The sequence below is a fragment of the Enhydra lutris genome, unplaced genomic scaffold (assembly GCF_002288905.1).
Source record: "Enhydra lutris kenyoni isolate GAN:26980312 unplaced genomic scaffold, ASM228890v2 scaffoldscaffold31, whole genome shotgun sequence".
In the NCBI taxonomy this organism is placed as follows: Eukaryota; Metazoa; Chordata; class Mammalia; order Carnivora; family Mustelidae; genus Enhydra; species Enhydra lutris.
The window spans coordinates 9,109,873-9,134,828 of record NW_019154115.1 but is presented as its reverse complement, the minus strand read 5'-3'; the positions used below and the strand labels follow the sequence as shown (position 1 = coordinate 9,134,828).

Genomic DNA, 24,956 nt, shown 5'->3' with positions numbered 1-24,956 from the left:
TTTTTTTTTTTTTTTTTTTTTTTAAAGATTCATTTATTTTAGAGAGGGAGAGTGCACGGGGGAGGGACAGAGTGAGAGAAAATAATCCTAAAAAGACTGCCTGCTGAGTGTGGAGCCTGATGGGGGGCTCAATCCCAAAACCATGAGATCATGACCTGAGTGGAAATCAAGGGCTGGACACCTAACTGACTGAGTAACTCAGGTACCCCTCTTGGACAAATAAATATTTGTACCTAAACCAAGACTGCCTTGTGCCCCAGTTATTTCCCTACTGACAAGATTCCTTTCATGTTTTCCCTGCAAGAAAGGAGAGCAAAAAGGGGATGGAATTGTCTTCTATGATGCAAATTCACACTGAAGATCTAACATAGTGCTCTGACCCCAATATACTTCTCCTTGAGATGATTGCAGAATGACGGAACCTGTGTTTTTTCCTTAGTTTTGTAAACAAACTTCCTTTTTCACCAATAAAACCTAGCCCTTAACCTAGTGGTTCTAACTTTGGTGTGGGTTGGAATTACCTGGTGGGCATGTTAAAACACAGATTGCTAGGTCACACTTCCAGAATTTCTGTAGACCTGGAATGAGGTCTGGGAATTTGCATTTCTAGAAAATTCCTAGGTAATGCTGATATTATGGTAAGGGGACCACATTCTGAGAACCGTTGTCTTAATTCACACAGTGGAAATCAGCTCACCAAGGGTCCCATGGCAAGACCTTCACCTAAGAGTTAATCATTGTCCTTTCTTGTGCCCTACTTTCCTTTATAATTTTACCACATAGGTAAGAATTCTTTTTTTTTTTTTTTTAAGATTTTATTTATTTATTTGACAGAGAGAAATCACAAGTAGGCAGAGAGGCAGGCAGAGAGAGAGGAGGAAGCAGGCTCCCTGCTGAGCAGAAAGCCCGATGTAGGGCTTGAACCCAGGACCTGGGATCATGACCTGAGCCGAAGGCAGCGGCTTAACCCACTGAGCCACCCAGGCGCCCCCCACATAGGTAAGAATTCTTAACCAAGAGATGACTTGACTTACTTTTCTCACTCATCCATCCAGTGTATAGTTATAATTAATTTTCACTGTTCTATGATATTCTGTTGTGTGAATAAAACTAATGATAGACATTTGGCTTGTTTTCAGGTTTTTGCTAGGAAATTGCTATGAAGAGTCACTTCCTTAGTCATAGAATTACCCTTGTTTTCTGAAAGGACCTATCTAGAGGGAACCCTCCTGGGGTGCCTGGTTGGATCAGTTGGTTAAGTATCTGCCTTTGGCTCAGGTCATGATCTCAGGGTCTTGGGGTTGAGTGTAACATTGGGCTCCTCAGTGGAGACCCTGTTTCTCCCTCTCCTTCTGCTGCTCCCCCATGCTTGTGCACTGTCAAATAAAATCTTAAAAAAAAAAAAAAAGAGAGAGAGAGAGAGAGTCCCTTAGACCTTTCCCTAAATTCTAACATCGTCTTACTGAGACACCCAGTGGTGTCTCAGTGCTCAGTGAGTACTGAACTCAACTTATTCAAGTATATGTGTGCCTGTGGTCTTTGGCTGAAGGGCTTATATGTAAAATATCTTCACATTCCTTGTTGTGCCTTTTGATGGACACCAGTTCTTAGTTCAAATTTTCAATCTTTTTCCTTTATGGTTAGTGCTTTTTATGTCATATTTAAGAATTCCTGTCTTGCTCCAAGGTCATATGGATATGTATTTTTTTTGCTAGGTATGTATTTCTAATATCCAAACTTTTGTCTTTAGTTCATTTGAAGTTCATTTTTGTGTATGATACCATATGATATAGAAATCTAATCTCATTTTTTAATGTGGTAACCATTTTTCATATCAACAATGTATTCAAGAGCCATTCCTTTCTGTGCTTTTCCCCACTTACATGCACAGCCACCTCTACTATATATCAAACTTTTATCTATACATGGGTTAAATTACATCTCTTTTATTTTTAAAATGTAATAAATAGTTTAAGACTTTAAGATGGGATGTTTCAAAGTTGTGAAACCTTGTTTAGATAAATACATAAATCATAAAACAATGTTAAAAATTAGTGTTTTTAGTAATAGTTGATGCAATGATTCAGTAATAAAACTTATCAAGTTTTTTAAAAAGATAATTCATTCAGAGTGTAGAAAATTTAGTAAGGCTATGGTAGTCCAGAGAACAATTTAACTGCAGAGAAGTGTATGTGCTTAACAAAGTGGTTGCTAATAGATTATTTTTTAAAGCCCCAAATGACAAAAAGTATCCCTTTCATTATCTTCCATACATACATTATCTCACTTTTTATATAGTCAGAGAATCTAGCCTTTAAAATTTTACATGAAAGAAATGTATAAATCCTCTCTTTTGAAGATACAAGAAAGTCTGAAACAAAATGGTAAAAGTAAGAATAGAATCAAAGGGAAGAAAATGCCAAAAGTGAGAACAAAGGAAAAGAAGTCTAAGAATGGCTCCCAGTAGTCAAAGTTATAGAACCTTGAGATGATGAACCTCTGACAAAATTAGATAAGGTACTGAGGGGTAGCCTGTTTGGGGGAAAAGAGGATATATATTTTTTTCTCCCAAGTATTTTCAGGAGGTTTGAAATTTGTTTTAGTGGCCTGCAAAAGTAAAAAGTTTAAAATCCAAATCCGTAGGTGGCAAGTAGTTCATAGGTGCTTAAATTTGGGTAAATTCACTCTGTCCTTTTTTTCTTTTTTTTTTTTTTTCTTTTAAGATTTTATTTATTTTAGAGAGAGAGGAGAGAGGCAGAGGGAAAGGCAGGGAAACTCACACAGACTCTTCCCAAAACACACAGCTCAGGCCTCTCTGCTCTCTCCACCCTGAGATCAAGACCCTAATAGAAAACAAGAGCCACCCAACGGACTGAGCTACCTGGGCACCCCTTGTTTTGTTCTTTTTTTTTTAAACATCAAATTCAGTAACTTATAAGCTGAATCTAGAGAAAGCCCCTAGGGAAGGATTATTGGAATGGGAGTTAAGAGAACAGGATTCTAATCACTATTCTGCCATTAATCTAAATGGCAGTGGGGTTAAGTGTGTGGGTGTCAAATTCCTTAAATATGCAGGATGAACTACATCACCTTCAAGGTCACTCCAGAGCTAAGGTTCTGTCTTCTTAAGCAATTGTGAAATGTATCCGTGTAAATCCAAGCTATCCTACAGCTGAGTTGCAGCCAAGCATTTGTCACTTGAGTCATAAGGCCATTTCTTTCCAGGTCTTAAACCATGTAGGGAACCCTACATTTGATCTTTTGGAGGCCTTACAGTTAACAGGATTTGGAGCACTGCAATAGTTAAGGCCAAATTCCCAGGCCAGGACCTCTGTACGGCCAAGAAATTTCCAAAACAGGAACACCAAATGATGTTCTGACAGCCTCCATCAGAACAAAAGGTCAGGGCTGCTAGGCGCAGGGGCGGTGCACCTGCTTCTCACAGGTCAGGTCACTCTCCACCGTAACTCTTTTTTGTTGTTGTTGTTGTTCTTTTTTTGCATCCTCAGAAGCAAAGCTCTTTTCTTAAAGGAAGACCTATTTATTCGATGATTCATTCAGGCTTCAGGGAACGGATTATAGCCACAGAAGTAGTCTTACCGCCCGCTCCAAGAATCCCGAGCAGTCACGAGGGGAGTTTGTGAGGCGGTCTCAGAGGCGCGCCCGGGGCACGCTGGGAGCCGGGGCACCTTGGCCGGCCTGACCCGGAAGGGCTGGTGCGTGGTAACCCCGGTTACCGTAGCAACCGAGCCGCGCTAGTCCTAACCATCCGCATCCTCCAGTCCAGCCACGTCCCGAGATGCCGCTGCAGGTGAGCGATTACAACTGGCAGCAGACAAAGACAGCGGTGTTTATCTCTGTGCCTCTCCGGGGCGTCTGCGTCAGAGACGCGGACGTGTTCTGCACAGAAAACTATCTGAAGGTAGGAATTCGAGTTGTGTCTGCCGTGTCCCCGGGGTGTGGTCCCAAGCTTCTGAGAGCCCGGCTCTGTATACGCCACAGGCGCGTTCTTGCAAATAAGCGTCCTAAAATTTAATTCTTTTTTTTTTTTTTAAGTAGAATCTCATGAGATGATACCTCATCTTTGAAAGATGTCATCAGACCAGATATTATTTTTATCCAGGGTTTCTTCATACGCCTTGTTATTCGGATAAATTTATAGCAGGAATTTAAGAAAAGGGATCTGGACCACTATCACTTGTTTCTTAACGGCTGTGTCTTTATTTTGTTTAACTAAATTAACCTCTGTTTACTCCCGTCTGAATAGGTCAACTTTTCTCCATTTCTATTTGAAGTGTTTCTCTATGCACCCATAGACGATGAAAACAGCAAAGCCAAGATTGGGAATGACACTATTGTATTCACATTATATAAAAAAGAAGTGGCCATGTGGGAGACCCTTTCTGTGTCAGGAGGTAAGTTTTTTATTAAAAGATGTTCATCTGGTTGTGCTTTTTATATTTTATACCTTAAAAAAATTTTTTTCAGAACAATTGTTTCTCTTCTAGAAGAAAAAATAGGAACGTGAGCAGGATTTAAATGACATAGTGCTTCAGCTGCTGCTTAAATAACATAAAGATTGAATAATTCAAAAGTTAGAACACATTTATAATAGCTATCAAACAGATGTGAGCTTTATTCTCAGAGGATAAGGCCTCTTGGTATGATCTTTATTGAGCACTTATTTTGTATTAGGCATTAACCCATCTGGTAATCCTTAGAACAACCTATTACTTAGGATACCTCCCTCCCATCCCCATTTTTTTTTTTTTTTTAAGGTGAGGCTACTGAGACACAGAGCGTTGAATACTTGGCACAGGTCCCACAACTAATAAGTGGCAGACTGGAACTAGAACTTTAGCAATTTGACACTAAAGCTGTGGTTCTTAACCCTGGCTACATATTTGAATCACCTACAAAACTTTAAAATAATACGAATATCTGAAACTCACCCTAGACCAATCAAACCAGTTTCTGTGAGTGGGAAAATCTTTCCAGGGATTATAGTGTGCAAAGCCGAGATCCTCTGTTCTCTGTACTCTTAACGAGTACTCTATTCTTCTGCCACAATTGACTTTGTGGTTGAGTAATTGCCCTCTGCTGCTTTGCCTTTATTTCCTTCCTCCCTGTTCTGGTTGTCATGTATTCTAGGGCTTTATATCTACTGCCTGAAATTTCTCTTAGGCCTCTGGCATTAAGTCTTGAGTAGGAACTACTGACAATGGGGAGATTGCAGGCTTTTTTTTTTCTTTTTTTAAATTTATTTTTTAGTAATTTCTACACTTGACTTGCAGCTTGAATTCATGACCCTAAGATCAAGAGTCACATACTCTTCCAACTGAGCCAGCTAGGCACCCTGCAGTCCTTTATAATAATTTTTTCTTGATACCTTGCAGTGGAATTTAATTTTGTAATCCCCAAGACCAGGTAGAATTTTTATCTAAAGTCTAGTATTCAGCTCAGAAAATACTGGCTAAGGTAGATTACCATAGCCAAGTTACCTTAGCTCTTTGTGGGTTCCAGACTAACTGAAGAGTTTTTAAAAACTACATTTTTGCTGTCCTACTCATTCTTTCCTTTGTGATTCAGTAATTCTGAGATGGGGCCTGGGACTCTGTCGTGAAACACACCCAGGGTGTTCTGACTTCTTACCTAAGATCAAATGTAAACACTTTAATTTATTTCAGTTCTTGTTGATGATATTAATTTTAAAGTAAGATGGTACCAGAACCATCATCTATTTTATAATGGTTCATTTTAAAATAAACAGATTGGGAATGGTGGGACCGCAGGTGATTCTGATGACTGACCAGGCTTGAGAACCAGTGACTTAAATGTTTGTGTGTGTGTTCTGTCTCTCTCCAGGAAATATTTTGTCTGCCAACTTTTTAGGATATAAAGGAGAATCAAGGAATGCCTAGGTGGCTCAGTCGGTTAAGCGTCTGCCTTCAGCTCAGGTCATGATCCCAGGGTTCTAGGATCGAGTCCCACATTGAGCTCCTTCCTCAGTGGGAAGCCTTCTTCTCCCTCTGCCTGCTGCTCCCCCTGCTTGTGTGCTCTCTCTCTCTCTCTCACTCGCACGCTCTCTCTCTGACAAGTAAATAAATAAAAAAAAAAAAAGAGAGAGAGAGAAAGAAGAATCATGTCAGAAAACCTGTTACTTTTCCCTACATGACACTTTCTTCTATGTCAAATTCTCTTCTTAATGTGCTTGGCTATCTTTTCCAGGAGTGGGAAGAGAATTTTATTTCCTAATCATGATCTTCCTCTCTATTTTATAAATCTGCTTTCAATGCACACCTGCTTGAGTCTTCTCTTTCATGGTAATATGGTCATCCATTCCAAACTTTGACCATCTAAACCAAGGTTTAACAAATTCTTTCTGTAAAGGACCAGATAGTATTTTGAATGTTAGGAGCCCTATGGTCTCAGTCACAATTACTTAGTTCTTCTATGGTAGCACAAAAGCAGCCAATAGACAATACATATATATGGACACCGAAATTTGAATTTTATCGAATTTTTATATGTCACAAGGTATTCTTTTGATTTTTCAACTATTTAAAAATGTAAAAACTATTCTTCGCTTGTGTGCTAGAGGAAACAAGCAGTAGTTTAGATTTGGGCATAGTGTGCCAACTCTGATTTAGATTGATCAACATAGTCTTAAAACTAGCTTATGTAATAAGTAATGAGCATTGATTTTACTTCAAAAACCAGGGTTGAAATTCCTTTAGAAATCAAACTCAGTTACATAGCAACTCAGTGAAATTATTTCTTTTAACAAATTTGTTTCTCACATGAAGTGTGTGGAACTCCAGTCTATATGCCAAGTCTTCCTCATTTTTCAGAACATAATAGGTTAATTTTCTTCTGAAGTTTTGTCTTGGTATACTCTTCATTATTTTTCAATGTGAAAGTAGGTTCTTTTAGCGACCTTTATCCTTGAATCTGGTCCAGTTGTCTGTCACTCTGTTATTAAACAGGAGGAGGGTTGGGAGAAGTTTCAGACTTACTTCCAGTCCTAAGGCCTAGTTAAGATCTTGAATTAGTAAAAATTCCATGGTTCTTCTTTCCTTTTCCTTTTTAAGGCAATTTCTTTGAAAATTAAAATTCCAGACATTTTTTTTTAACTGTTAACTGAAATTTAGCATTCCCTTCCATCATGAATGTAGGCAACAAACAACAGCTGTATCAACAAGTATCACGAAGACATTTATATTATGAAGTACATTTATCTTTTATACTCACTACTTCGAAATTGTGGGATTTATTACGCTATCACAAAACAAATCTCATCTTCTCTTCTAGGAGACCTCATAGTGATGATTTATTGTGATTAGGTTTATAAGCAAATATCCCTGGTTTCCTGAAAGAGAGGGAGAAGGATAAATGTGTACTCTTTCCCTCCATCCTGTCCCATCCCCCTCTCTTTACCACTTCCCCCTCTCTTTTCCCATTACACCTCTCCCTTTTATGTCCCTCTCCCTGTCCTCATTGTTTCCCCTCTCACTCTGATTCATCCTTCTTCTTGTTCCCACTTTCTCTCATTCATATTTTCTTTCTCTCTCCTTCTCTACCTCTGTAGTAAATAATTGCTGTTATAGTTGCCTGCTTACCTTTTAATGTTAGCTTCTTGGCCAGTTTAATATTGAGAAATGCTTTCACTTCTCCATGTGAATTTGTCCTCCGCCACCCCCTGCCCAAATTGCATCCTGGATCAGGGTGTTAAGCAGTTTTCTCCTAAGTAAAACACTCATCATAATCCTAATTTAGTGATATTTCTTGTTTTAGTTGACAAAGAGATGATGCAAAGAATAAGGGAGAAATCTATTTTACAAGCTCAAGAAAGAGCAAAAGAAGCTACAGAAGCAAAAGCAGCAGCAAGGCGAGAAGATCAAAAATATGCACTAAATGTTATGATGAAGGTAAGTTGCAGATTGATGGGAAAGTCCTCTCATTAAAGAGGTAATAGTAAACTCTGTAAGGATAATTTATTCCAATCACTGTTCTTCCTCACTTCTTTATTTATACTTTGGTTATAGGACTTACTATGTTATAAAGGCTTTCTATTACTTCCATGTGTTCCTAAAAATCTATATGAAAGTGGAGAGTATAAAGGTTAGATAATAGATTTACTTGTCTCAGGGAGAATGTTCTATTTCCAAGGGAGTAAAAAAATTATAATTTTCTATGGTGAAAGTGTTTTACTTCTTTTTCAATCTTAGAAAAATGGATATGATTATTTAAAACAAGAAGAGCCTAGATTGAACACTGAACACTGACATATTAATATCTTTTTAACTGTTGAGGCTTCCAAGTTAAAACTTTTTTTAAAAAGATTGATTTATTTATTTAGAGAGCAAGAGCACACAAGCAGGGAGAGGAGCTGAAGGAGAGGGAGAGAATCCCAAGCAGACTCTGACTCCCAGCCTGATGCCAGACTCAGTCTCAATACCCGGAGATTATGACCTGAACTGCAAACAAGAGTTGGACACTTAACTGACTGAGCCACTCTGGTTCCCCTCAAGTTAAAGCTTTAATTAGCAATATATATTTTTTAAAGATTTTATTTATTTATTTGACAGACAGAGTTCACAAGTAGGCAGAGAAGCAGGCAGAGAGATAGGAGGAAGTAGGCTCCCTGCTGAGCAGAGAGGCCGATGCGGGGCTCGATCCCAGGACCCTGGGATCATGACCTGAGCTGAAGGCAGAGGCTTCAACCTGCTGAGCCACCCAGGTGCCCCAGCAATATATTTGTTGAGATATAATTCACATACCATATAATTCACCCATGTAAAGCTTACAATTCATTAGTTGAGAATATTTAGAGAAGTGTGACCATCAGCACAATTTTAGGACATTTTCACTACCCCAAAAGAAACCCTGTGCCTGTTAAGAGTCACTCCCCATTTCTCCCACTCACTCCAGCTCCAGGCAACCACTAATCCACTTTCTGTTTTTATAAATTTATCTATTCTGTTTTTTACAAGTTAAAAGTTTTTATTTATTTTCTTGCTACTGAGTTATAGGAGTTCTTCTATATTTTGCATATTGGAGAATGAGTTACAGGTATCTGAGGAGTAAATGGAGAAATTACAGATAGTTTGTCCATGATTACAAGACAGATAAGTCCATGACAGAATATGGCCCAGTGAGGGAATATTTATTGGTTGGAAATAAAATTTTAATATCTTGAAAGTCTTTCTGAAGGTAATGGGGAACTCTTTAGGGATTTTTCAGCAAGAATATCAAGTTAATTGGGTTTGTATGTTGGAAAAGCTCATTCTGGCTAATGAGTATGGAGTGGTTGCAGGGTGGAAGCAGAGCTTTTGTATTTTTAAGATGGAAGAATCTGAGCATATTTATGTGTTGAAGAAGAAAGCTAGTAAAGAGGGAGAAATTGATAATACAACCAAAGGAGGGGATTGATGATGATGATGGAACAGGTGGGATGAAGGTTGGAACAGGTGAAAAAATTAGTCTTAACTAAGAGCAGGATATTTTATCTTTGGACGCTAGAGGGCAGGAATAAGGAATAACAGAATTAGGAAAATTCTTAAGGACACAGACAGTTAAAAGAATCCTTTGTTTTCAGGGTGAAGGAGGCAAGAGGGAAAGAGATTGAGGTGGAGCTATGGGTTTTGAGGTGATTAATGAAAGTTTGGAATACTGATGCCAAACAGATCTTCTGACGCATGCTCTCTCTGTCTGACAGTTTTGACTGCTATTGCTTGCTTTGTCTGTCTTCTTTACTATTTTGTTTTGTAGACTGCCCTCTTTTCTTTTGAGTTTTTATTTTGTTTCGTTTTCTTCTTCAGAGGAAGTACTACAACACTTTTACGCTCTGAACTTTTAACCTGGGTAGATGAAATTTGAAGTGCTTTCTTCTGTCATTTTCATAAACTTGAAACCAGAAATCTCAAACTGTGAAACAACTTTGTATAATCATGCAGATGAGGTATGAGTTGCTTTCTGAAATCGTCTAGGTTATACTATAGGGTCTTAAAAAGTTCTTATCAGTGAACCGGATGCCCTCATTATTGGAAGTGTGTACAATGTACAGAAACCACAAGGAACTGCTTGGCTCTTTTTTAATTCTATTTTTTAATAGTAATGTTCATGTTCCTAGCATTTTTTATATCCCCCAGCCCCTCCTTTTTCTGCATTTTCTTCCCTTCCAAAGCACATCAGCACTATTGACCCTATTTACTTTCTCATAATCCTGCTTCTTGCTTTTGCATGTTTAACATTTTCCCTATAAACCATTCTTAGGGCTCTGTGTTTTGGTATCTCCTGTTCTAATTCCTTTGACCTATTCTTTATATGTGAAATCTTCATTCTCTTACCTTATTTGTTATTAACAGTTACTACCATCACAAGACACCTAATTGTGTTGTTAGTGTACTCAGTCTTTGTATCACTATTCCTTTTGAATTTTATTTTTTACCTTTATTATCTCTGATATTTCTTATTGAGAAGTTTTACAGATCAAATACATTTTTTTGTTTTTCCTTCAAAGTGCTGCCATGGTGGCTTTTATTTTACTTTTAAGTATTTTACTTTTTAGTTTTATTGACGTATAATTGACAAAAATGTAGTATATTTAAAGTGTATAATCTGAACTGTTGATATACATATATTTTGTGAAAGGAATCCCATAGATAAGTTGATTAATACATATATCACGAAGGGAGGGAAAACTAAATGGGAAGAAATCAGAGAGGGACATAAACCATGAGAGATTCTGGACTCCAAGAAACAAACTGAGTGTTACAGAAAGGCGGAGAGTAGGGGTTGGGGTAATTGGGCGATGGGTATTATAGAGAGCACGTGTTATGATGAGCACTGGGTGTTATATGCAACTAATGAATTATTGAATGCTACATCAAAAACTGATGATGTACTGTATGCTGGCTTACTGAACATAATAAAAAATACATGTTTGATGGAATTAAAAAATACATACATCACTTCATATAGTTACCCTTACATTTGATCTTAGTGCTTACTTACAGCTAAAAATTTATACCCTGTTACAGCTTCTCCCCATTTCCCCTGCCCCGGAGCCCCTGACTTCCACCATTCTGCTCTGTTTCCATGAATTCAACTTGAAAAAAAAATTCTATGTGTAAACGATATCATGTTATATTTCATATAAATTATGCATATGTTATATATAATATATACATAAGATATGTGTATGCGTGTGTATATAATGAGCATAATGTTCAGGAGAAGAGGTTGGTATACGCTGATATACCAGGGACGCTAGCCACCCCTCTGCCCTGCCTTCTGGCACTCCTCCCAGTGCCACAGTGATTCGGCATTAAGTGCCAGTTGTATGCTGGGAAACAGGGTCCAGGAGCTGTGAGTGTTCCTCCTACAGCCTTGACTGGGGCTGTGTACACAAATCCCACACCTGTGCACACTCTTCCAGGACAGTGCTGGGGTGTCCCTTCCACCTCCCTGTTTATCCCCACCCAGCTGTGTCCCACTCAGACCCTCCAACCCAGGCTACCCTGTGACTATTGCTTCCTCAAGGCTGTACCTAGAAGATTCTTCTTCTCTTTTAAGGAAAACCACTTTTGTTGCTTTTTAACTTCTGAGATGTCTTGTAGAGCATAAACAAATGAAACAAAACCTACTTTCCTCCCTGGGGTGGTCTGAATCCACCACACACTCCTATGGTGATGTCCTGGGCTCTGAGCACCAGGAGAGTCTCCCTGTAGAGCCCTTAGGGGTCTCAGAACAGAGCCCAGCTTCTGGCTCAAAACTTGGAGACTGAGTCCCAAACTCCGGGCATTCATGTACCACCTCCACAATTCTTGTTGTAACTGAAGACCTCCTGTTCTTTTCTTCTTTAATATTTTCTTTGCTCAACATATTTTTTTTATTTTACTTATTTCAAACTTTAGTCTTATGCTAAACAACATATCCTGCCATCAATCTTATGTGCTAGTTATGTTTTTTCCTATTACACATGAAAATAAATGGATACCTATTTTTTAAAAATGTGTGTGTAAGGTGTGTGTGTGTGTATATACACACTGCATATCACATTTTCTTTATTCACCCACCAGTGGACATTTAAGATTGTTTCTTTAGGGGTGCCTGGGTGGCTCAGTCAGTTAAGCATCTGATTTCAGCTCAGGTCTCGATCTTGGGGTCCTGGGATAGAGCACCATGTTAGGCTCCCTGCTCAGCAGGGAGTCTGCTTCTCCCTCTACCTCTGTCCCCTTCCCCTTCTCAAATAAATAAATAAAATCTTTTAAAAAATGGTTATTTCTATATCTTGGCTATTGTGAATAATACTGCAGTGAACATGGCATGGTAGTGTAGACACCTTTTGGAGATAGTGATTTTGTTTACTTTAAATATGTTTGTCTACTAGTCTATTATATATCTTCTTTGGAAAAATGACTAGTCAGGTCTTTGGCCCACCTTGAAGTTTTTATTTATTTTCTTGCTGAGCTATATGAGTTTTTCTATATTTTGCATATTAACTCCTTATTGGTTATATGGTTTGCAGATATTTCTCCCATTCAGTACATTAGCTTTTCATATTGTTGCTGTTTTCTTTTTCTGTACAGAATCTCTGAAGATGTAATCTCGCCTTATTTTTGCTTTTGTTGCCTTTGCTTTTAGTGTCAAATCTAAAAAGTCATTGCCAAACCAATGTCAAGGAGATTACCACCTATGTTTTCTTCTAGGAGTTTTAGGTTTCAGTTTTTATATTCAACTCTTTAATCCATTTTGCGTTGATTTTTTTAATATGGTCAAGGTGGGGGATCCAGTTTTGTTCTTTTGTATCTGAATATCAATTTTTTTCTATCCATTTTTTTTAATGAAGAGACTATCCTTTCATCATTGTACATTCTTAGTACTTTTGTCAAAAATTAATTGATCATACACGTATAGGTTTATTTCTGGGCTCTCTGTTCTGTTCCATTGATCTGAGTATCTGTTTTTTTATGGCAATACCATACTGTTTTGATTATTATAGCTTTGTATAGTTTGCAATCAGAAAGTATCATACCTCCAGCTTTGCTCTTCTTGCTCAAGATCGCAGAATCTTTTTTGTTTCCATATAAATTTTAGGATTTCTTTTTTCTATTTCTGTGAAAAAAGACATTGAAATTTTGATAGAGGTTGCATTGACTCTCCAGATCACTTTGGGTGGTGTGGATATTTTCACAATATTAATTCTTCCAATCCATGAACATGTAATATCTTTCCATTCATTTGTGTCTTTTTCATTTCTTTCAGCAATATTTTATAGTTTTCAGTGTACAGATCTTTCATTCCTTTGGTTAAATTTGTTCCTAAGTATTTTATTCTTTTTGATGCTATTGTAAATTGGATTTTCTCCTGAATTTCTCTTTCTGATAATTTGTTGTTAGTGTAGAAATGCAACTAATTTTTTTATATTGATTCTACATCCTGAGACTTTACAGTGTTATTTTCATAATTTTAAAAATGAATAGAAAATGAATGGATGATAAAATTACTAGTAATTTTTTTGTATATTCTGTGTTCTCCCAATAATAAACACATATTTTTTCATAATAAACTTTTTTTAAAAGAGGGCAATACTTACCTTCTTATGGTTATTTTTCCTAACTTTTTTTAAAAAAAAGATTTATTTCTTTATTTGCGAGAGAGAGAGAGAGAGAGAGCGTGCACGAGGGAGCGCATGTGCATGTGTGTGTGCACATGTGAACAGGGAGGGGCAAGGGGAGAGGGAGAGAGAATCTTAAGCAGACTCTGATCTCATGACCCTGAGATCACGACCTGAGCTGAAACCAAGAGTCAGATACTTAACTGACTGCGTCCCCAGGCACCCCATTTTTCCTACTTTAATTTCTTTTTGCTCTAACAGGAATGTACTGATTTTCGGTGTGAATCTCACAAATTTCTAAGCATATGAGAAATTAACTTTAGCTATTAATGTGGTAACATCATAAAAGGCAGTAATCTCTGACAATGCCTTTCTTATATATTCATTTTGTCAAGAATGCTGACCTACCTCCTTTTTGTGTAAGTATATTCCAGATCCACAGCATATGTGTAGAAGTAAACTTTCAGCAATCATATGTATGTCCAATTTTTTTTCTTTATTTCAAACTTTTTCATCTTCTATAGAGATGTGGTTAAAATTCATTCATTCATTCATTCATTCTACCCATTAGGGTATCTGTTAACTTTGGAAAGAACAGAGTGTGGAAGAAGAAATACTTTTGTTTAGAGAAAAATTGAAAGAACCAAAGTTGTTGAATGGTTCTTGTCTTCTCAACAGCAAAGGCTTTTGAGATGGAAGTAGCAGAATGCAATTAGGCATCTCTAAAAAGGAAATTGTTTGCAAATATCAGTTATCAGAGATGAATAAAATTATTACTGAGCAGCAAGGATAAGATGAAGATTAGGGTACAAAAGTATATTAACTCATTTTCATTGGCCCAAACCTGGTTTGAGAAACCACCTCTTCTTCAATTCTGTCAGTTTTGGTCTTTGAGGTTTTTTTTTTTTTTTTTTTTTAGTTTTTTTTTTTTTTTTTTTTTATTTTTTTTTTTTTTTTTTTTTTTTTTTTTTTTTTTTTTTAAAGTACTCTCCACACCCAAAATGGGGCTCAGATTTACAACCTGGAGATTAAGAGTCGCATGCTCTACTGACAGCCAGAGAGGCACCCTTGTTCCTTGAATTTGAAGGCTACTCAAACAGGAACTTTGTAACAGGTGTAACATTAAATGTGTTGATACAGTCTCTGTGTATAGTAAACTTTGGTACATGCTTAAGAAAAATTTTTCCATCGGTAAGCTGAAGCTGAATCTTTAAAAGATACCAAACAAATCATGATAGGGTTATGAAGTCATATAGTGTAAAAACAGAATTTTCTACCACCTAATAACTTCTGTTGAAGGAGAGAGAGAGAGCTAATTAGTGTAATAAGAGTTTGCTTTTATCCTTGGCTACATGTATAGTTTCCAACTTACCTACAAATTCTTATGCTTTTTATAGTAAGTTCGGATATCAATGTAATGAAGTAAACTGAAAGGGAGAATAACCTACGTCCTAATTTGTTGGAAAGCTGAACAAGTTCCTTTCAGTAATTCATGAGTTTTATTTTTGGTTTGTGAATTAATTAGCCATTGGCTCTCCTTATAGCTCTTACTGATTACTTTGGGCCCTTTCACCTATTTTGAAAATCTGCCAAAAGGAAAAGAGAAGTGTCTCAGTTGGCTCAAGCTATCATAACAAAAAACAACAGATTGCATGGCTTTAAATGACAGAAATTTATTTCCTTATAGTTCTGGTGGCTGGGAAGGCCAAGCGCCAGGTGTGGGTCAGTTTGGTTTCTGATGAAGACTCTCTTCCAGACTTACAGGTGACTGCCTACACACTCTATTCTCACACAGTGGAGTGGGGGGCGGTGGGAGAGAGAGAAAGAAAGCTCTCTGGTGTCTGTTCTTATAAGGACACTAATTCTCTTTTATTAGGATCCCATCCTTATGGTCTTATTTAACCTTAAGTACCTCCTTGTAGGTCTTATCTCCAATATTGTCACATTTGAGGGTTAGAATTTCAACATATGGATTTGGGGACCATGGTTTTAGTTCACAGAAGAGAACTACATTTTAGTTTGGGCTGTAACAGATGTCTATCTTTCTAAACACTGGATTCCCATTTCCATAGAACATAACTAAATAATTTCAGAAGTTTATAACTTTCAAGAAAAAATTTAAAACTATATTTATTAAACTTTAGACTGAATTTTAATTTTCTTTCTTAAGGGAATTCATTATTAGAATGATATATAGCTACATGTGGGAGATAATACTTTAAGATACTTTTACCTGGGACACCTGGGTGGCTCAAGCATCTGACTCTTGATTTTGGCTCAGGTCCTTATCTCACAGTTGTGGGTTAACCTGGAGTCGGACTCTGCACTCAGTGGTGAGTCTGCTGGAGATTCTCTCTTCCTCTGCCCCTCCTCCCCCTAGAATAAATAAACCTTTAAAAAAAGAGATATTCTTACCTGGCATTTTTGCATATTGTCTACTTTTTCCGTTAGAATTCTTACCAAACAGTTATTTTAAATTCCATGTCTGATTATTCTTACATTTGTGTTATATCTGAGTCTGGTTCTGTTGGTTATTGTCTCTTTATGTTTGTGTTTTTCTCGCTTTTTAGCATGTCTTGCAATTTTTGATTGAAAGCTAGACATGTATCAGGTAGTAGAAACTGAGGTTATTAGACTATTAGGGTGTCGATTTATTTTAATAGGGCTGCTATGTTTAATGTTAGCTGTGGCTGTGGGTATCAGAGGCTTTAAAGGTCTCTAGTGTCTGATATATTTTTGTAAACTCCACCTTTGACTCTGGGCTTCTCCATTTATTCCTCTTCTGAAAGAGTCTTTTTGCCTGTCAAAGCTGAAACTAGAGCTCTTTTGTTATATATATACAAATTTTCTTTATTTGTTCATCAGTAGACACTTGTTGTAGGGTTTTCTATATATAATATCATGTCTGCTGCAAATATTGACAGTTTTACTTCTACCTTTCCGATTTGGATGCCTTTTATTTCTTGCTCTGACTAGGGACTTCTAATGCTCTGTTGAACATAAGTGGTAAAAGTGTGCTTCCTTGTCTCATTCATGATCTTAGGGGAAAAGCTTTCAGCTTTTCGCCATTGAGTATGATGTTAGCTGTGAGTTTATCATATATGTTCTTTCTTATGCTGAGGTATGTTACCTCTGTACCCACTTTGAGAGTTTTTATCATAAGTTGATGTTGATTTGTATTGTCTTTTTAAACTTATTTTTAAATTGTGGCATAATATATATATATAACATAAAACCCATTATTTAAATGTTAATTGTACAGTTCAATGATTTTAAATACATTAATGTTGGGCTACTATTATCACCATCCATCACCAGAACTTTGTTCATCTTACAAAACTAAAACACTGTGCCCATTAAATAATAATAACTTCTTATCCCCCCTTCCCTCAGACTGACATTTTCCTTTCTGTTTCTATGAATTTGACTACTTTAGATACCTCATGTAATTGAAATCATATCATATATGTCCTTTCATGACTGGCTTATTTCATTAACAGAATATCTTCAAGTTTATTACATCATAGCATATGTCAGAATTTTCTTCCATATGAAGGCTGAATAATGGTCTATTAACAGGTATATGCCACATTTTGTTTATCTATTTGTATTGTGTTTTATACTTTTGCACATATTCCTTCTTGTGGATCTTCATTCCTTCTTGTGGATCTGAGTTAGTATCTGGTGCCATTTCCTTTCAGCCTGAAGAACTTTCTTTAGTATATCTTATAGGACAGGTCTGCTAACAACAGCTTTATTTAACTTAGAATATGTTTATTTCATCTTCATTTATGAAGAGTGGTTTTGCTGGACATAGAATTCCTAGTTTATATGTTTTTTTTTCCGGTCAGTGCTTTGAACACAGCCTTTGACTGTCTTCTGTCCTCCATCATTTTTAATGAGGAATTAATCTTATTTATATTGTCATTTCCCATACATGAGGAGTCCTCCTTCTCTTACTGCTTTCAAGATTTTCCTCTTTGTTTGGCTTTTATATTAACTTAGCAGTTTTACTAAGTTGTATCTAGGTGTATCTCTTTATGTTTTTGCTTTGGGTTTCTTGAACTTCTTGGAGCTATGGCTTAATGTTTTCATCAAATTTGAGAAATTTTTCACCAATTATTTTCTGAAACATAGTTGGTTGAAAACTATATATTTTATTTTATTTATTTTTTGAAAACTACATTTTAGTTAATAGATTATAACAATTCTGGGTTCTGTTTTATTTATATTTGTTTGTTAGCTTATTTATTGAAGGCTGCTTATTTTTTAGAAGGTTGCCTGTACTTTAATTGTGAAGTCAGTCTAGTCTCCTTTGTGGAAGGAGCCAGTTTTCAACCCTTCCTTGGCTTCATTTTTTTTTAAAGATTTTATTTTTAAGTAATTTTTTAGTATTAAGTATTTTAAGTATTTTTAAGTAATCTTTACACCCAAAGTGGGGCTCAAACTCACAACCCTGAGATCAGAGTCACATATTCTACTGACTGAGCCAGCCAGGTGCCCGCCATGGTTTCATTTGTCTCCCCAACAAGTACATAGCTTTCTGTTTAGCCAGAGTTGTATGGTAAGCTTATCATAGACCTTCTATGGTTTTCTTATTTACATGATCTTTCTGTTAATTTTCTGACTAGTCAGACATTCACATTAACCAGGACTTCAACTTCAGACTCCTACTTGAAATTTTCCCTGTTCATTCCCAAAAAAGTCTATCACTTTTATCCACCAAAAGCATGGGTTTTCATCTCCCCCCACCCTGAAATGAGTGCACCCTTTTTGCCAACAAAGCTATTAGGTTCTTTTTGCTAGTTTCATGTTGACAGAACTGCCATTCTCATTATTTAGGCTCACATTGGGTTGTTGGGAGCAACCACAGGCAGAAGGACACAACATCCCACTGTTCTTACCTGTATCTTTAGCATTTATTCTAGAACAAACACTTCTCAATTTGCAGGCTGACTTTGCTTAGTTTCCAGTGTTCTGAAATGGTTCTTTTTGATAGATTTGTCCAGCTTTATACTTGATATTTGTGTATGGGAATTGCCAACCCCTTCATGCCTCTATAAAACTTGTACATTTTTTTTGCAGGTGAATTTTACATTTAATTACAAGCTTCCTAAGAAGTTCTCTTCGTATTTTGACTAGATCTACATTGACTTTATACGTTAATTTTCAGAATATCAATATATTTACATTAATACAATATATTACATGTTCCTCCTGGAACATGACATTTATCTCCATTTATTTGGACTTATCCCTCAACAAAATTATTGTTATTATTATTATTTTTTTAGAGAGACAGCATGCACTCAAGTGGTGGGAGGGGCAAAGGGAGAGGGAGAGAGGGGATCTTAAGCAGGCTCCACGCCCCATGCCACTCAGTCTCATGACCCTGATCATGACCTGAACCGAAATCAAGAGCTAGACGCTTAACCGAGTGAACTACCCAGGTGTCCCCTCAGCAAAATTATTTAACATACATCTAGGACTTACTCATATTTTGTTAAGCTTATTCTTAGCATTTTGAATGTTTTTTTTAATCAATTACTAATGAAATGATTTTTTTCATTGTATTTTTCTGTTTATTGTCAGTTTGTAGAAAGGTTAGTTTTTATGAATTCATATAAAGTTGATCTTTTATATGATTGCCTTGCTGAACTTACTTTTCTAATAGTTCTGTTTGTCAGTTTCTTATTTCAGTTCTTTTAGGTAATCTACCATATTATTTGCAAATAATGACAATTTTATTTACTTACAATCTGTATTCATATTTTTATATTTATTTTTAAATAGATATATTAGATCTTAGATATATTATTTTTAAATATATATATACATATGTATAATTTTTAAATATACATGAAATTTACATTTATTCTAAAAATTCTGTTATATAGGTTATGATCTCTAGGAAAGTGATAAGATATTAAACATAGTGGCTTTAGTGACTTTGTTAGAAATATTTCTAGTGCTTCACCATGAAGTGTGACATTGTAAGAGTCCTTTTATTAAGCTAAAATTTTTCTTTTATTCCTAGTATCAACTGATGTTTTGGCATGTACTAAGATCATAATGTTTTTCTCTTTTGACTTCCTAATATTGTAAATAAGAAATGCGCTATTTGATCCAGATGTATTATAATTTTAATATTTCCCTTGGTTCAGTTTGCTAATATTTTATTTATGATTTGTACATGTAATTCATAATAGAGATTTGCTTATAAAGAACATTGACTTAATGAAGCATTCATTCCAAATTAAAAGATTTCCCCTTTTCAGGAAACTGGTTTAGGACCTGTTCTTATCCTCCTATTATTTACATTTACTGTCTATATTAAAATAATAATCCATACTTAATGGCATCCTTCTTGTTTTTAGTAGCACAGAGTTCTTAAAATCCAGTTTCTTCATATGTGATGATTATTTTTCTAGCTTTCTGAGTTTTTATGTTACTGTACAGTCCTCCTTTAAAAAGTGCTATGTTTCTTATATTGTATTTTTTTAATAAAAGAATTTCAAGGATTAATATTTATCTTTTTCTTTGACATAGTTAGTCTTTTTCCTTTTATTATAATGAATTTTGTGGTATTCTTCATTTTTTTCTCTTCATTCTAGTCTGTCACCTATTCAGTGAAGCCTTTTTTGGTCCCTCCTCTTCCTTTTTAGTCCCTGAAGGGTTAGACCTTTTTTGTTTCTTATTTGGCTTATTATAAATTGTGTGTGTGTGTGTGTGTGTGTGTGTGTGTGTGTAGTTTTCTTAATTACATCTTTACTATAATATCATAATTTTCCTGTTACTTTTTGGTATAAGGACAGTCTCATTTTTGGTAATTAAGACTTAGTGTTACACATTTTTAAAAGCTTTTCAAAATTCACTCCCTTTGTAGGGATTATGAGGGACTGAGGGTGTTCTGAATCTACATACTTTTCCCTTCTTCCATCTGTTGGGGCAGAGAGGAAGCAGGAAAAAAAGCAAACATATCATTAAACTGGGTGAAGTTGTCATCTTCTTTTAGGCTGTGGCTGCCTCTGGCTAACACTGACAGCTCATCATGCCCTGTTGTCAGGCAATTAAAGTCTGGCTCATTGCCACAGATTCTTCTGGCCCAACCAATGGCAGCTCACTGGCAACTCTCTGAACTTAGAATATGTAAAAGTCACTATCTTTTGTGCTTAGTTTTGGCCTTATGTGCAATTCTGGGACTATAGGAAACTCCTATTCAGTAATCCATGAGGCTTATTTTAAAGTCAGTGTTCCACAGACCAATTGGAAAATAACAAACAGTCTTCCAGAACAGGGTATTAGGTCATGCAGATATTATAGAACACCTCTTTTTTTTTTAAGGTTTTATTTATTTATTTGACAGACAGAGATCACAAGTAGGCAGAGAGGCAGGCAGAGAGAGAGAGAGGGAAACAGGCTCCCTGCTGAGAGGGAAGCAGGCTCCAATGTGGGGCTCAATCCCAGGACCATGGGACCATGGGACCATGACCGAGGCCGAAGGCAGAGGCTTTAACCCACTGAGCCACTCAGGCGCCCCTACAGAACACTTCTTTAGTGCAGTTTCATACCTATGTTTATTTTGTATCCTGAAGTAATTCAGCATCTAGGAAACTTCATCCCAATGTATTATTCTAGAGCTGTGTTAAATGTACTATTTAAATGTAAATTAATTTAAATTTACATCAATGAAACTAAAAAGAAAATTAGCTTTTCAGTCACATCGGCCACATTTTAAGCTCTTAATTAGCCATATGTGGTGAGTGGCTGCTGTGTTGAATAGCACAAAACATTGCCGTCACTGAGAAAAGTTCTGTTAGACACTGCTTCTCCAGAGGATAGAGGTGAGAATATTTTTGTTACCACAGGAAAGTCAGATACGTAGAGTCAATCATATACACCAACCAGTTGCTCTTTCACAGGGTTTTTTCCTTGCCCATATGAAGGAAGTTTGGGAAAGGGAGAAAAAGTTAGCACACTCCTGTACAATGTACTGCTTCCAAATTCATCTGATAATTAGCTTTTCTTGCGGAAGCTTCAAATAACTGCTATTGCAAATGCAGTTGGCAGCAGCATTCAAAGTTCAAACCCACCAGAGACACACTTACTAGTTTATCCTACCTATTTCCTTTCTTACTATTCCCTCATTCCTTAAGGTGAAGATTGGCACAACTTCAGTCCCAAGACAAGAGAACACTGGCATAAGTAGAAAGGCAAATGTGGGGGCGCCTGGGTGGCTCAGTGGGTTAAAGCCTCTGCCTTTGGCGCAGGTCATGATCCCAGGGTCCTGGGATCAAGCCCTGTATTGGGTGCTCTGTTCAGTGGGGAGCCTTCCTCCCCATCTCTCTGTGCCTGCCTCTCTGCCTACTTATGATTTCTGTCTGTCAAATAAGTAAATAAAATCTAAAAAAAAAAAAAAAGAAAGGCAAATTTGTGTGCATATAAATTTTGGGAGAACTGACTTGATTTTTAGAAAATTTTTTTTAACCAAGCCTTTAGATATCATTTAATTGAACGCCTGCCTCCATTTTACATGTGAGTAAACTGAGGCTAGAGAAAATGATTGCTCAAGATTGTATTAATAATTAACAGTAAATCTGGAACTAAAACCTGTATTCCATGACATGCTAAATCATTTACCATTCCCATTTTAAGTTTTTATTCACTACTACTACTACTGCTACAGATACAATGATAAGAGTTTAGAGGTAAGACTAATTAATTATTATAATAAATTTCTTATTTTTAAAATATTACTTTTTGCATGTTTTAAGGTTTTATAATTGTAATTTTTATAGATTGAAGAAGAGGAGAGGAAAAAAATAGAAAATATGAAAGAAAATGAACGACTAAAAGCAACTAAAGAGTTGGAAGCCTGGAAAGAATGTCAAAGAAAAGCTGAAGAACAAAAAAGAATTCAGAGAGAAGAGAAATTCTGTGAACAAGGAAAGCAAGTTGGAGAAGAGAGAAACAAATTAAAACATAAAAGCCTTACTAGAATTGCAGCATCTAGAAATCTTGCCACAAAAGGTACAATGATTTCTTTATATTTTCTGGGAAAGTGAGTCCATTACTTTTTTTTCCATAATCTATTTATAATATTAGGTCATTATTTTGGCATATTGAAAATAAGTACTATAGTATAGAGGCTAAGGTGAAAGATTTATTTCTTCTTTTAGGAAGTAGTGACATTTTCAAGAGAGAGTGAGCAATGATTCAGATCCCAGGGTCCTGAGATAGAGCCCCACATCTGGCTCCTTGCTCATAGGAGCTTACTTCTCCATCTGCCTGCCGCTCCCCCTGCTTGTGCTCTCATTCTCTCTCTCTCTCTGACAAATGATTAAAAATTTTTTAAAAAAGCCATTTTCCTCATATGATTGAGGAACATGAATACTATTACACAAATTTAGTCGTAAGCAAATAGTGGCTCCTCTGGCCTTTGATCCTGATGTGTTCAGAAATAGGTAAAAGCACATATTTCTTTATTGAAAGCTAAGAGTTTGATTTTATCTGAATTTAGAATAGTAAACTTTGTTTTGGGAATATTTAGCATCTTTAGTAATGGAATATTTTGTTGTAAAATCACTATGTAATAATAATAATTAACAATTATTGGGTGATTTCCCTATGCCAGGCAATTATATTGGTTGTATCATGCAGTTGTCACAACAACACTTTGGGATAAGTGCTGCTATTCTTATTTTAGTGGAAATAGGTGTTCAGAAAAGATAAAAACTACCCAATAAGTAAACTTGTGGGATTTGAACCCACATCTCTCTGCATCTGAAACCTATGCTCTAGGCTTCACTACTGTACTCTAGATCTTTACTACTGTAAGCTCTCAAGATCTAGTGTGTTGGAAAGTCAATAAATGAACTTGTGAGTTAGGAACCATGCTTATCCCCATTTTCCAGGTAAGGAAAGGCACAGAGAGTCTTACTAGCCCAAAGTAACACTGCTAATAAATGGCAGAGTCAGAATTTGGATGTGGGTGATCAGGCTTTAGAGTAGGTGACCGACCACCACTGTGTTATACTGCTACACAAGTAAGATAGGCAGATTAACCATGTTCATTATCTAATTCATAACATATTTTAGCTGACTGTTTGTATTAGGAAGATGTTTTCACTCAGAAATGTGTTAGGAGAAAAAGTACACAAAATATATAATCCTGGTTTGGAAAAGTATTACCTTTTAAATGTTTGTTATTGAGCATCCCAAAGCCTTACAGTAATTTTCAAGAATGAATCGGTTTGTGCTTAACCAAAGTATTACTAATTATGAAGTAGCAAAACTTCAGAAGTTTTAATTACCAGTCTCCTAATATAAGGCACACCCTACTAATTTTATCTCTTAATGTGAAGCTAGGTGTCTTTGCAGGGCAGAGGAATTAAATGTGCTGTAGGCTTCATACTCTTCAGGACCTAGAACTTAAATATTGAGCAGTGTCATTTTGATGAAAACTGCTTAATATTTTATATTAAGGTGATTTAACAGGAAAAAAAATTTGATATTATTTTATGTGATTTTAAAAATCAACTTAAATGTTTGGAGTTTGGATTATTATACTCTTATTTTTTGGCACATCAACAAGTAAGACTTATAATGTATAATAAGAGTATATGTAATATATTAGATAAGCCACTTTTATATACACTATTACAATAATATGATAGATAAGCCACTTTTTTTTTAAAAAGATTTTATTTATTTATTTGACAGAGAGATCACAAGTAGGCAGAGAGGCAGGCAGAGAGAGAGGAAGGGAAGCAGGCTCCCCACTGTGCAGAGAGCCCAATGCAGGGCTCGATCCCAGGACCCTGGGATCATGACCTGAGCCGAAGGCAGTGGCTTAACCCACTGAGCCACCCAGGCGCCCCTAGATAAACCACTTTTTATATAAAGAATGCAAATGGTGTGGCAGGTGCTGCAGATTTCCTTCTCAATATATATTCTCCCTTTCTTTTTTACTAACAGAATCATGGTTTCAGGGAAGGGACAGAAGAAATGTGTTCAGCTAAAAACCTTGCCTTTTAGGAATTTAAATACCAATTGGATATGTGAAGAAATTAAAAAATAATTACATTTTTTCCCTTAAGATGTGATAATGTAATTGTAGTTAGATTTAGAAAGCCCTTATCTCATAGAGATACCTACTGAGATATTTATGGATTGAAAGTATAGTATTTGATGTCTGAGATTCTCTTCAAAATAATATGGTATGTGAGGGCGGAGAAGTAGCAGGCTGAGACTACTTCAGGTAGCAGGAGATCAGCTAGATAGCTTATCTAAAGATTGCAAACACCTACAAATCCAACGGGAGATCGAAGAGAAG

The 24,956-nt window shown here is 36.2% G+C and overlaps 1 protein-coding gene across 1 annotated transcript in view; it reads left to right on the top strand.

Moving 5' to 3' along the window:
- The first annotated feature begins 3,640 nt into the window (after positions 1-3,640).
- LOC111153355 (dynein axonemal assembly factor 4) overlaps positions 3,641-24,956 on the top strand; it is a 63,504-nt gene continuing 42,188 nt past the window's right edge. The window contains exons 1-4 of the mRNA XM_022512338.1: positions 3,641-3,922; positions 4,268-4,415; positions 7,795-7,928; positions 22,420-22,651. Of these exons, the coding sequence (XP_022368046.1) occupies positions 3,800-3,922; positions 4,268-4,415; positions 7,795-7,928; positions 22,420-22,651 (637 nt within the window). The 5' untranslated portion in view covers positions 3,641-3,799. The remainder of the gene's footprint in view (positions 3,923-4,267; positions 4,416-7,794; positions 7,929-22,419; positions 22,652-24,956) is intronic.